This window comes from Misgurnus anguillicaudatus, chromosome 3, assembly GCF_027580225.2.
Source record: "Misgurnus anguillicaudatus chromosome 3, ASM2758022v2, whole genome shotgun sequence".
Taxonomy (NCBI): domain Eukaryota; kingdom Metazoa; phylum Chordata; class Actinopteri; order Cypriniformes; family Cobitidae; genus Misgurnus; species Misgurnus anguillicaudatus.
This window is the reverse complement of record NC_073339.2, coordinates 39,922,856-39,936,338: the sequence shown is the minus strand read 5'-3', so window position 1 is coordinate 39,936,338 and position 13,483 is coordinate 39,922,856. Positions and strand designations below refer to the sequence as shown.

Sequence of the window (13,483 nt, the reverse complement as noted above, 5' to 3'; positions counted from 1 at the left end):
TAAAAGGGTAGTTCACCAAAAACAAAATCTGTCATCATTTACTCACCCTCAAGTTGTTCCAAACCTGCATTCATTTATTTACGTTAACACACATTTATTTAAACACATTTAAAAAAAAACATACTGTACCTAGTAGGGCACCATTCACTTTCATAGTATAATTTTTTCCTATTATGGAAGTCAGTGGTGCTTCAGATCTGGTTGGTTACAAATATTATTCAAAATATCTTCATTTGTGTTCAGCAGGTTTGGAACGAATTAAAGGATTAGTCAATTTTCTTGAAGAAATCCAGATAATTTACTCACCACCATGTCATCCAAATGGTTGATGTCTTTCTTTGTTCAGTCGAGAAGAAATTATGTTTTTTAAAGGAAAACATTCCAGGATTTTTCTCATTTTAATGGACTTTAATGGACCCCAACACTTAACAGTTTTAATGCAGTTTAAAATTGCAGCTTCAAAGGACTCTAAACGATCCCAAACGAGGCACAAGGGTCTTATCTAGTGAAACAATTGTCATTTTTGATAATATGCACTTTTAAACCACAACTTCTCTTTTTCCTCCGGCTGTGTGACGAGCCAGCGCGACCTCACGTAATTGGGTAATGACGTCGAAAGGTTACGTGTTACATATATGAAACACACATTTGCAGACCATTTTAAATAATAAACTGACATGAAGACATTAATTATTATCATTCCACATACAACAACGTCGGAACGGTCCTCTTTCTCCACACTTGTAAACACTGGGGCGTAGTTTCACATACGTCATCCGTAACCTCTTGACGTGATGACATATTACGTGAGGTCGCACTGGCACGTCACAGGACCGGATGAAGCAAGAAGTTGTGGTTTAAATGTGCATATTTTTATTGCCAAAAATGACAATGGTTTTCGCTCGATAAGACCCTTATGCCTCGTTTGAGATCGTTTAGAGTCCTTTGAAACTGCAATTTTAAACTGCATTAAAACCGTTAAGTATTGGGGTCCATTAAAATGAGAAAAATCCCGGAATGTTTTCCTAAAAAAAAACATAATTTCTTCTCGACTGAACGAAGAAACACATCAACATTTTGGATGACATGGTGCTGAGTAAATGATCTGGATTTTTTAAAGAAAATTGACTAATCCTTTAAGGGTGAGTAAATGATGACAGAAAATTTAAATTTTCAATGAACTATCCCTTCAGTAGTTCAAACACAGTATTTTGAATATAGATGTTAAAACAGAAATCACTATTTAAATGGAACAAATAAAAACTGCATGATGACATCACAGACTGACCTTGAGTTTTACTGTCATCTCATTGATCTCATCGAGATCTCCGACCGTCACTCTTTGGGTCTGCACCATGTGATCCAAGAGAGAAAGCCAATCGTTGAGGTCCGCCCAGGATTTATTAAATTTGTCTAGGGCCGCATCTCCCGCCGCGCTGCCGGCCAAAGTAGCGGCTGGAAAACAGCACAATGTCTTACGTTCAGAACTCAACACCACTTCAAATGCAAAATAAGAGTTTCGTTTTACAGCAATAGCATGTTTACTGTAAATTCACACAATCACAAAATTTCTGAAACATGAAATGATGTCATACTTGCAAGCTGGCATTTGTCTTTCCAATCCTTAAGGAGAACCTGAATGGATGTCCAATCTGCACTGAGACCATCAAACTGTCCCTGGAATATATAAATCCCAAAAAATAGGCTCATATTGTGTTATACAGCACAATGATGGTGGATTGTACTGCTAAAAGTGTGTACGGTAGTACTGTAATATCATAGTCATATCTAGGACGCATTGTGGACAATTTGACACCTTCTCCGGTTGGGATGGTGGTCTCTCCCTCGACAGAACTCTTTCAACTGCGGGCTTCTTTTCTTTTACATCCTCTTCAATCTATAAATAAAACAAAGAAATGCCAAACCCCTATTAAAAGTACAGCAAGTATAGTATACATTACAGCACGTAACATGCATTATGTAGTAGTCATTCAGACAGTTATTCATAATAGTCATCGAATGTGCATTATATAATAGTTGATTTACTTAAAAACACAAAAAACAATAGTACTGACAGTAATACAAGGACGTAGCATCAAAATGAGCTGACCAATCAACAGTGTGATACAAAATAGAAATAATTATCAGTTTAGTGCGCAGGGCTCGAAATTGCGACCATTTTGGTCGCATATGCGACCGAAATTTAATCTGTGCGACCTTAAAATATATTTGGGAGCATTTGTGCGACTGCCCATTTTGTTGTGACGCGAGTTGATTGTGATCCTGCATGCTGGCGCTGTCCCAGGTTCAGTGTTCTCTCCAATGATACATAACCAATCAAATTTCACCATTAAGTGTTCTTGCGTTTAATGAAGACCGCAGATTGGCTAATATGAGCGTAAGTCATTCCTTGTTGCTGTGAAGCGCGGAAATGTGAAAAGACGAACGCGTCACGAGCATGACGAGAGTGAGCCGATTACAGCCAAGGTTATTACTGTATTTTTTTACGACGATCCGGATTCAAATGTAACTTCACCACCGGAAAATACAAGTTGACGTTAAACCTTTCAGAGAGAGTGGCTTAAAGATTTCGAGTGTCTCCGCTATGAAAATGTAACTTACTGTGTTTACTGTAAATCCTGTAAAACGGCGTTAATGGCGGAATCAAAACATTTTAAGTGCCAGACGTACCTTGCTTAAACATGGCGAAAGTGCCAAAAATACAAGACGTGTCATGACAAATGTGTTTATTATTGATGGAGACACCGAGCTGTCTGTCAAAGTGTGTTTGATGGTGTATGTGCACATGCGCTGGTGAATGGACATTCGACAAACATCCTTGTGGTCCATGTTGCTGTGGAATACGACAATGCTGATGGTATGTTTTTGTTGTTTTTTAAAAACACTGCCTATTTAGTAGTTAAAAGCATCCTGGTAATGCAGTTATCAATACCAATATATATTAGCCTTCTATATGGGTCACTTTTGTAATGTCACAATTAATCAGTGTTTTACGTGTTTGCTAGATTTTCTATGTAATCTTAATCATGTTACCTGTAATTGTTAAATTATTATTGCTGCAATACTATTTCAACAGCATTTGGGTATTCATTTAGGAATTTATGCAGCAAAAAATAAAATAGAAGAGTCAGACCAACTTTTAAATGCTGGCCATAGGACGTGTAAAGCCCGGTGGTGGTGTTTTATTTTTAATAAAATAAATCTATTAAAATTTACATTGTAGTTGTGGTGCTTTTAAATTTTTTGATGGATGCGCCTAAATTTTTGCTGGTGCTCCTAACTCTTTAAAGTTGGGAGCACCAGTGCTACCAAATAAAAAAGTTAATTTTGAGCCCTGAGTGCGGCATATCAGAATGGGCCGGCCACAAACAATTTAAAGGGCACATCATATGCAAATTTGTACAAGATGTAATATAAGTCTCAAGTGTGCCTAGAATGTGTCTGTGAAGTTTTACCTCAAAATACCTCACAGATCATTTATTATAGCATGTCCAAAAAAGTGCTGTTTTTATTGTGTGTACCTGTAAATGCAAATGAGCTACAGCTCCTCACTCCCATACGTGAATACGGTCTGAGACAATAGCATCGTTAGCATCCTTAGCGATACAATGTAATAACAAACACATTTAGAAAAGCTTTCAGGTAAAATTAACCAGTCAGTCAGTGGCTGTGGGCGGGGCTTTGTTTGTGTGACATCACATTAACAAGAGAATCAAAACAGCATTTCTAATAAGAATGCTATGGTTTAAAAGAAATTAAAAGAAAAAGGGATTTTTTTCATTGTTGGGTTGTTGTGTTCACACACTGCCAACACACATTTATATCCAAACACCTTGTACAAATCAGGCACAGCTCCAGATATGAGATGAAAGGTGGTCCAAGTCATATTCCGGGTGGGCCGGTCGGATTGGGGGGGATTCTTTAATGCTTTAATCTCACATGTCTATAGTTTTAATATCATATATTTAATTATTAATTTAATTGCTGTGTTTGTGTTTTCTTAATTTTAAATATTTTTTTAACATATTTTGGAACTATTTAGTAACTTATATATATATATATAAATGGTTAACATGTTTTTACATTATCTCTTTTTGCATTTTTTATATTTTTTGACCCCTTAACATTATTAATTATGTAACTTAAGCTTCTATAAAAACTGGCAGTTCTTTTAAAATAACTATTTACATCAACTAAAACAAACTTGTTACAAACAAAAATGCAAATTTTATCTGAAATGCTGTTTTTATTACGAATTATTCTCACGTCTGTTAATATAGAATAACATTACAGATTTTTGGCCAAAAGATTGGCAAGGGTGGGCCAAGCCTCTGATTGGGTGGGCCAGGCCCACTCTGGCCACCCATGGAGCCGGGCCTGGTAAAAATGGATTTTGCACAATATGTGCCCTTTAAAAATCACATAAATACAACCATACTGAGATCTTTTGATAACAATCTCGATAAGTAAAGGAACAAATTATTTCCTAAACCTATTAGTTTCAACTCTGGAGAATCTGAAACCTGCGGCCTGATGGGAGCAGACAAAACTATTCATGACCACGATGCTGGAAGTCTAATTAAATAGACAGCCTGTGTCATCTCAAATACCCTCATAGTACAAACATAAGCGACTGCAAAAAAAGACCAATGACTTTTGTTATTTTTCAGTCGGCCGGCAAACCAACGGGTGTTTGAAAAGGTCAAAACTGACTTTAAAACTAAGTAAAATATCCATCACGGTAGGATTTTAGCACCATAGTCATGGCTAGTTTTGCTGATAATACTTTTCTTGGTCTTTAAATAAGCCCCACTGGTCTGTTGTTAACATCTGTGTTGAATCATCGATTCAGAATAGAGATATCACAAAAAATATCTAATTCATGTTTCAATTATTTATCCTTTAATGAGACTAAATGGATCTTAAATGAAACCTTCTGCTCAAGTCTCCTGCATCTCACTTTGACCATTTACAAAAAAAAACATTGTCTGTTATCTTACTTGTAGAATCATAAATCTAAAACTGTTTCAAACTGTGGTCGGATTTGCCAAGATCAAATCTAAACTCAGTGTCTTTCATTAAACTCACATTTGCTGAGCTATGCTGTCCACATCAATTTTATAACACATACCGTATGTCAGCCGCTCTTTCTTTTATGTGCATTTTTATTAGTATAGTAAGAATCATCCAAGACAAAGTACTCAAATTAAATATATACTAAACAATTTCATTATGTCTCCTGAATAAAATGTACTATAAATGTCACCATAAGAGCAAAATCATATAATTTTACACTTTGTTTGAAGACTGTTGATGGCATAAACTTGATTTCTTTATTACACTCTACAATCGTTATTATTACCACTCAAGCAGGGCTATTCAAAACTTTAACTTTCATAAAATGTCAACAGATGCTTGTAATGTGTATAAGAGGACTTGACGGGTCCACTTAGATCCAAAAACCCAAGGGCCGCCCCAAGTGTTTCCATGTGTACCTCGGACACGGTCCGACACGTCAGTTCCCTTTTATATGAAAAAAATTGCCACTGGGTCGGGTCGACCTCGAGTCTAATTTTCTCGGGTTTGTCACGGTCTTTAAAGGGGACATTTCACAAGACTTTTTTAAGATGTAAAATAAATCTTTGGTGTCCCCAGAGTACATAAGTGAAGTTCTAGCTCAAAATACCATATAAATAATTTATTATAGTATGTTAAAATTGCCACTATGCATGTGCGAGCAAAAATGTGTCATTTTTGGGTGTGTCCTTTAAAATGCAAATGAGCTGATCTCTGCACTAAATGGCAGTGCCGTGGTTGGATAGTGCAGATTAAGGGGCGGTATTATCCCCTTCTGACATCACAGGGGGAGACCAATTTTAATGACCTATTTTTTCACATGCTTGCAGAGAATTGTTAACCAAAACTAAGTTACTGGGTTGATGTTTTTCACATTTTCTAGATTGATAGAAGCTCTGGTGACCCAATTATAGCATTTAAAACATAGAAAGAGTTGGGTCGGCCTCAGGTCTAATTTTCTCGGGTTTGTCACGGGTTGGGTCTTTCTTTTAAAAAAAATGTATTTTTTACACACACGTTGGTTCCCTTTTATATAAAAAAAAAATGCCACTGGGTCGGGTCGGCCTCTGGTCTAATTTTCTCGGGTTTGTCACGGGTTGGGTCTTTCTTTAAAAAAAATTTTTTTTTATAAATAATGTCGGTTCCCTTTTTTTATAAATAATTAATTTATTATAAATAATAATTTTTTTTATAAAAAAAAATTATAAATAATGTCGGTTCCCTTTTTTTATAAAAAAAAAATTGCAACTGTGTCAGGTCGGCCTTGGGTCTAATTTCCTCGAGTTTGTCACGGGTTGGGTCTTTTATTTATGCACGTCAGGTTATATTTCTTAGGACCTGAGAAGACCTCAATCTCTTTGGAGCGACCTGAAGCCACATGCTTTTTCAATATCACAATGTCTTTTATCTCCCTTATTACACGGATTAAACCATCAGCCATTCAGTTGCCAGCACTGAACGTTTACCACTACAGCACAACACCCCATATTTTATGGCATACGACTGAAGTGAAGCAGGAGGAAGACTATAGACCAGTGTTTCTCAGCCCTGGTCCTCAAGGACCCTCTTCCAGAATGTTTTAGATGTCTCCTTAATTAACACACCTGATTTAAATTATTAGCTTGTTGGGAGACATTCTGGAAGGAGGCTGATGAGTTGGTTCAGGTGTTTTAAATAAGGAGACATCTAAAACTTTCTGGAAAGGGGTCCTTGAGGACCAGGGTTGAGAAACACTGCTATAGACAGTATTTTGTGCTGTATCTATGTGCTTTGAAATGACCTTGGGATCTACTGCACTTGGGGACTTCTCGAGCTGATTCCTCGTAGCCGAGGCCCAGATGGAAAGTTTGGAAAGCTGCTCTTGATACAAAGACAAATCCCTGAGAAGATCCTCGATTTGACGTTCCTTCTCGGGTAGATCATTGGAGACCTGTGGATGCGAAGAAATAAGCATTCACTTCAAGAACGTGTCTGGATCCATAATTCAACCTAATTTCAACCCAAAATTAACCTTAAAATGATCCCTAAAGGATTTTAGGGTGCAATGCGACCTGGGTGTGTTGTCAGGAGGTTCGACTGCAGAGTTATAAGTTGAGCTATATTCCCTAGTGGATTTTGTAAATACCCATTACTGTTTCTTTAATGAAAATGCCTTCTTTAGACCTGTTAACAGGAACAATCCTAATGATAATCCTAATGCATTTAATGGTCCAACAAAACAAGAGATTACAGAAAATCATTTGAATTACCTTGGCCCATCGCATGTTGATAACCTTAAGATGTTTCTCCAGCGGTTTGACTTTATCACTGGGCACAGATGAGCATTTGTTGGTGATCTGATGAAGCATTTGATTCCTGCTCGGCAGTTCCACCACCCGGGCCTGGCGATTTTCACACACATGTATTATTATCTTGTGTCTCACGTTTGGTAAATCCTCTCATGGGAGACTTAGAATTTGAATACGTAGCTAAAAGGAAAGTTTATACTTATCTGCGTAAGCTAACGAGTATACTGTGAATGTCATTTTTACCTTTACTTTCTCCAGGGTCGAATTGAGCTGTTGCTTGTGACCTGGTTCCACGGGAAGCGCCAACACAGTTTCTGCCTCATCCAGCCAAGATTGAAAGTCCCCCATGTCTTCATTTAGCTCTGCGAGAATAATCTTCGCCCCTGCGGACCTAAACACACAGTTATATATATGCATTCCTTTAAAATAAGGACATAAAAGAGCAATTGGGTAGGTTCTTGGTGCTCAAATTTAATTATGGTAAAATATTCGAACATCTTTGACCCTCTCACCAGGAGCTTGCATTAATAATCATGGATCTCTCGTACTAACCGTCTCTTAATCTCAGTGAGCTGGTTGGACACTTTGGCCCAGCGGGAATTGATGGAGGCGAGTTGATGTTTAATGTGATCTCTGTCATCCCTGCTGCATTGTGGACTCAAGTCCGTCCCTAGAGTATTCAGGCCTTTAACTGAGGCTTCTTGCTTCTCCAAACCATCCTGCAGCTCCTGTGTGAGTGAATGAAATAGTTGATCCTGTGATATAATCCTGCAGACTAATTTAACACAGTCGATTACAAAAAATCTGGTAGCAATTTGTATGATATGCATTTATAAATGCAAAACTTACATACAGTATTATTTATGTTCATACTTTTAATGTAATGCATTATGAAAAATAATGATTATAATGGAGGTGTTGATCATGTCTTTTAAAAGTGCAATGTGGGACTTTTAAAACAACCTTTTCACAGAAGTGCAATATAATATACATAACTATATTATCAGTGGTGTATGAAGACCTTACATAATGAACTGTATTAGTTTTTATTACCTTAGAATGAGCCATTTTTATCTACACACACCGCGGGTCCCCTTAAATGGAAGTTGCCATTTTGTGCCGTCATGTTTCTACAGTAGCCATAGACAGTAGCCCTAAACATTAGCCCTATTGCATTTTGTCTTAAACAACGACATGTTTGTCCTGTGGCTTGTCTATGCAAGATTTTTTTTCTCTATGCGTTTCGGTAAACGGTGGACTGAGCCGTTTGTTGTAATTCACAATCTCACTGCTAGATGCCGCTAAAATCTACACACTGCACCTTTAACTCATTCACCGCCAGCCTTTTTGAGAAAAGTTAACCACCTGCATTTTTGTGATTTTAACAAAAGTTTCACAAAATTCCTTGCAGGAAAAATTATCTTCTATAAATATATAAACATACAAATTATATCAAATTAAAGAACACACCCTCTGCTTTCAAACAAACAAAATAGGGAAAAAACGTTTCATTATATATTTACTTTTTCCACTTAATTTGACCACTGAAATATGGATATTTCTCTTTAAAAATATAACATTTTGAGCAAAAAGCTTAAAAAAATGTGTTTTTGTAAAGGAATTTATGTTAGAGATCAGACTCAGAATGACTATCAAACATAAAGGCAGTTAAAATAAATCATTAAATCTTTTTAACTTCTGTTTTTGATAAAAGTGGATAAAAGCGGTATTACACTTTTACTTTGAAATTCGTCCAGAAAGGCATATTTATTAGTTAAATATTAACTCATAATTGACGAGATAACTTGTCAATGGCGGTGAATGAGTTAAGTTAGATAATATGTAACCCAGTCTGTAAAAACCCAATTAAATCTTTGGGCCCTATTTTAATGATCTAAGTGCAGAGTCTAAAGCGCACGGCACGTCTAAAAGGGCATGTCCGAATCCACTTTTGCTAACTTAAACACGGGAAAAATGGTTTGTGCGCCTAGCCCAGCCTAAAAGGATTGTTCCTATTCTTGTAATGAGTAATGGGTGTGTTTTGGGCGTAATGTGCAATAAACTAATGAGAGTCTCATCTCTCATACTCTTTAAAAGCCACTTGCGCTCGCGCCATGCAGATTCAAGATTAATTTGTATGCAAGACTTACAAACAAAAGCTTGTAAATGTAAAATAATGGTTTTATTTATGATTACCTTGAGGTGATCTCTGTTATTTATAGGGTCTTGTTCATACTTCACGACCGTCCGCTCGGCATCAGTCAGCCAATCATCATTCGCTTTGAGCTCTTCGCTGAATTTCTTGCATTTTTCATAACGCCTAGCCAGCAACAAACATTAGACACATTGTGAGTGAGAACAGAGAAAGAAAGAACTGAAACGCACACTAATATACTGCATATAGTAATATAAACTGCAAAAATCCTTAAAAAAAATGCTGAAAGCACATTCTTTATTGTTTAAGATCGTGTTGTTTAAAACAAAAAATGTTGATCCAGGATCACGTCTTACTTTATGAAATCACGGCAACCATACCCATAAAGGTACAACAAGGAACCTTTGATGGTACCACGCCAGTGACCGAAAAGGTACAGATTATACATTTATTTTTGTTAGTGCCTGAATGTATTCATATCTAGATAGACAGTGCAGTATGGTTAACAAGATGTTACATCTCCAAACTTACATTTAATGCAAATACAACTGCACTGATTGCTTCAAAAAGATAAACTCCAACAGACAATAGCTGAGTAGCAACCACTAACGTTCTCGTAGTTCAGCTGGTAGAGCATAGCATCAGCCATGTAAAAGGTTGTGGGTTCGATCCCAGGGAACACATATACATTCATTGTAATAAAAAACGTATAGCTTAAAGGATTTGTCCATTTTCTTAAAAAAAAAAAAAAAGAAGATATTTTACTTACCACCATGTCATCCAAAATGTCGATGTCTTTCTTTGTTCATTCGAGAAAAGAGTATGTTTTTTGAGGAAGGCATTGCAGCATTTTTCTCATTTTGGTGGACTTTGGTGGACCCCAACACTTAGCAGTTTTGATGCAGTTTAAAATTGCAGTTTCAAAGGACTCTAAACGATTCCAAACGAGGCATAAGGGTCTTATCTAGCAAAACGATCAACGTCATTTTTGGCACGAAAAATAAAAAATATGCAGTTTTAAACCACAACTTCTCGTCTTCCTCCGGGTGTGTGACGTGCCAGCTCGACCTCATGTAATAAGTCATCAAGTCAAGAGGTCACGAATGACGTACGCGAAACTACGCCCCAGTGTTTACTGTTAAGTTTCAGACATTAAAAATGTGTTTATGTACATTATAGCTATATACTAAATATTTCACATGACTGTTTACCGAAGCTAAAAGAGGACTCTTATTATGAACCCCGGGCGGAAGGGCGCTTGTTGTTGTTGTTGTTGTTTTTGAGCTCGAGTTGGAGCGCATGGTGTTGGTGGATGAATAAAGAGAAAACGTTAAAAATACTGAAGTTTATTTTTTGTTTAACATTTACAAGTGTGGAGAAAGAGGACCGTTCCGACGTTGTTGTATGTCGAATGATACTAATTAATGTCTTTGTGTCAGTTTATTGTTTAAAATGGTCCGCAAATGTGCAATTCATATATGTAACACGTGACCTTTCGACGTCATTACACAATTACGTGAGGTCGCACTGGCTCGTCACACAGCCAGAGGAAGACGAGAAGTTGTGGTTTAAAAGTGCATTTTTTTTTTTTTATTGCTAAAAATGACAATTGCTTCGCTAGATAAGACCCTCATGCCTCGTTTGAGATCGTTCAGAGTCCCCCGAAACTACAATTCCAAACTGCATTAAAACTGCTAAGTATTGGAGTCCATTAAAATGAGAAAAATCCTGGATTTTTTTCCGCAAAAAACACAACTTCCTCTCGACCGAACAAAGAAAGACATCAACATGTTGGATAACATGGAGGTGAGTAAATTATCTGGATTTTTAAGAAAATTGACTAATCCTTTAAATGCCCTGTAAATGCGCATGTAAATAAGTGTATTGTCAATTATACTTACGTGAGTCTGTCCTGATAAAGTTTTTTGAGGTTCTCCCAGTTGGTTTTGAGCAGCTGGACCTGCAGACTCTCCACAGGATCAGTAGTGCTCCTGCTCAGAGCGTTTACCACTGGAGGCTCCAGTCTCTCCAGATTTCCTTTAACCTCCTAAATCACAAAATATAATTTTCACTGCCAAGAGAAATTTTGGCTCATGAAAACAACCTATATTGTCTCATACTTTAAAAAAGATAATTAAAGACTCATAATGTATTGCCTGATCCAAAATCGAATGCATAATCTAGGGGATTTTTCTTTATAGATGAGACATGATTTATGAAATCACCTTAAGGCACTTCTCTTGTTGGGGTACATTGATGAATGCTGCAGACCAGCGCTCAGGAGATTTCAGTAAAGCCTCGTTTTCAGCGATACGATGCAGTAAAGCCTCCAGTTCCTGTATATATATTGGTGATCTATTTACAATGGGTTATCATTACATTGCACACTACATGAAACACTATAAACAATCACATACACTTCTGTGTTGCACTTGAGCGAAGTTCACGTCAAGCTCCGCCCAGCGTTTATTGACAGGAAGTAGGCGTGGCTCCACAAGCTTGGAAGCCCCACCCTCTGAAAGCACATGGCCCAGTCCACGCAAGTCCTCCAGCTTTGGACGCTGCTGTTCAATCTCGGTACTGATCGCCTGATGTGATGGACAAAGTAGTGATTTTTGGCTTACAGATTTTAAGGAGCAGAAGGTTTGAAATGCTCACAATAACCACAGACACAAAGTCCATATCAATTAAAATTAAATAAAAAAGTTTGCAATGAAACAAAGGAGATTTCTGAGCCTTACAGTTAAATCCAACCCTCGCGAGCAACTAATGGTATTTAATAAGAAAATTGATTTTTAAAAGCATCGTCTCTAGAGAAACATTTTAACATATTGTGCTCTGTGCAGCAAACATTTAGAAAACTCATGCTCTCACTTTCACTTTCGGTTCCTCTGGGGGATCTGGAAGCTCGTCTAGGGTCTTCTCAATTTTATCCAGCCAATGAGTCATGTCATCCGTCTTCTTACAGAACTGGTACCACTGCTGAGTAAGAAGCAGGGCCTTTTTTCTCCTTTGGGCTCTCAAGTTCTGTTAGTGCAAAATCAATATATTAAACATATGTATTAAAGATTATCACCAACCAAACATGATCTAACCAAGTCTGACCTGTTGTTGATAAAAATGATAAATGCACTTTGACGTTCAAAGTATAACAAATGCATTTTGACATTGCCACTACAATTTAAAGGATTAGTCCATTTTCTTAAAAAAAATCCAGATAATTTACTCACCACCATGTCATCCAAAATGTTGATGTCTTTCTTTGTTCAGTCGAAAATAAATTATGTTTTTTGGGGAAAACAGTCCAGGATTTTTCTCATTTTAATGGACTTTAATGGACCCCAACACATAACAGTTCCAATGCAGTTCAAAATTGCAGTCTCAAAGGACTATGAACGATTCCAAACGAGGCATAAGTGTCTTATCTAGCGAAACGATTGACATTTTTGGAAGAAAAATAAAAAATATGCAGTTTTAAACCACAACTTCCCGTCCATCTCCAGTCCCGTGACGCGCCAGCGCGACCTCATGTAATTGGTAATGATGTGGAAAGGTCACGCGTTACATATATGAAACGCACATTTGCGGACCATTTTAAACAATAAACTGACACAAAGACATTAATTAGTATCATTCGACATACAACAACGTCGGAGCGGTCCTCTTTCTCCACACTTTTAAACACTGGGGCGAGTTTCACCTACGTCATCCGTGACCTCTTGACGTAATGACGCATTACATGAGGTCCCATTGGCATGTCAAAGGACCGGAGGAAGACGAGAATTTTTTTTTGGTTTAAAAGTGCATATTTTCTTGCCAAACAATGACAATGGTTTCGCTAGATAAGACCCCTATGCCTCGTTTGAGATCGTTTAGAGTCCTTTGAAACTGCAATTTGAAACTGCATTAAAACTAATAAGTGTTGGGGTCCAAAAAGTCCATT

At 37.2% G+C, this 13,483-nt stretch overlaps 1 protein-coding gene across 1 annotated transcript in view; it reads right to left on the bottom strand.

The window, feature by feature from the left end:
* dmd (dystrophin) overlaps window positions 1-13,483 on the bottom strand; it is a 164,145-nt gene that overhangs the window by 62,803 nt on the left and 87,859 nt on the right. The window contains exons 40-51 of the mRNA XM_073866166.1: window positions 12,415-12,567; window positions 11,958-12,128; window positions 11,766-11,876; window positions 11,442-11,587; window positions 9,582-9,705; window positions 7,938-8,113; window positions 7,629-7,776; window positions 7,347-7,478; window positions 6,878-7,027; window positions 1,817-1,897; window positions 1,596-1,677; window positions 1,289-1,455 (exon numbers count right to left, since the gene is read on the bottom strand). Coding sequence (XP_073722267.1) covers window positions 1,289-1,455; window positions 1,596-1,677; window positions 1,817-1,897; window positions 6,878-7,027; window positions 7,347-7,478; window positions 7,629-7,776; window positions 7,938-8,113; window positions 9,582-9,705; window positions 11,442-11,587; window positions 11,766-11,876; window positions 11,958-12,128; window positions 12,415-12,567 — 1,641 coding nt within the window. The remainder of the gene's footprint in view (window positions 1-1,288; window positions 1,456-1,595; window positions 1,678-1,816; window positions 1,898-6,877; window positions 7,028-7,346; window positions 7,479-7,628; window positions 7,777-7,937; window positions 8,114-9,581; window positions 9,706-11,441; window positions 11,588-11,765; window positions 11,877-11,957; window positions 12,129-12,414; window positions 12,568-13,483) is intronic.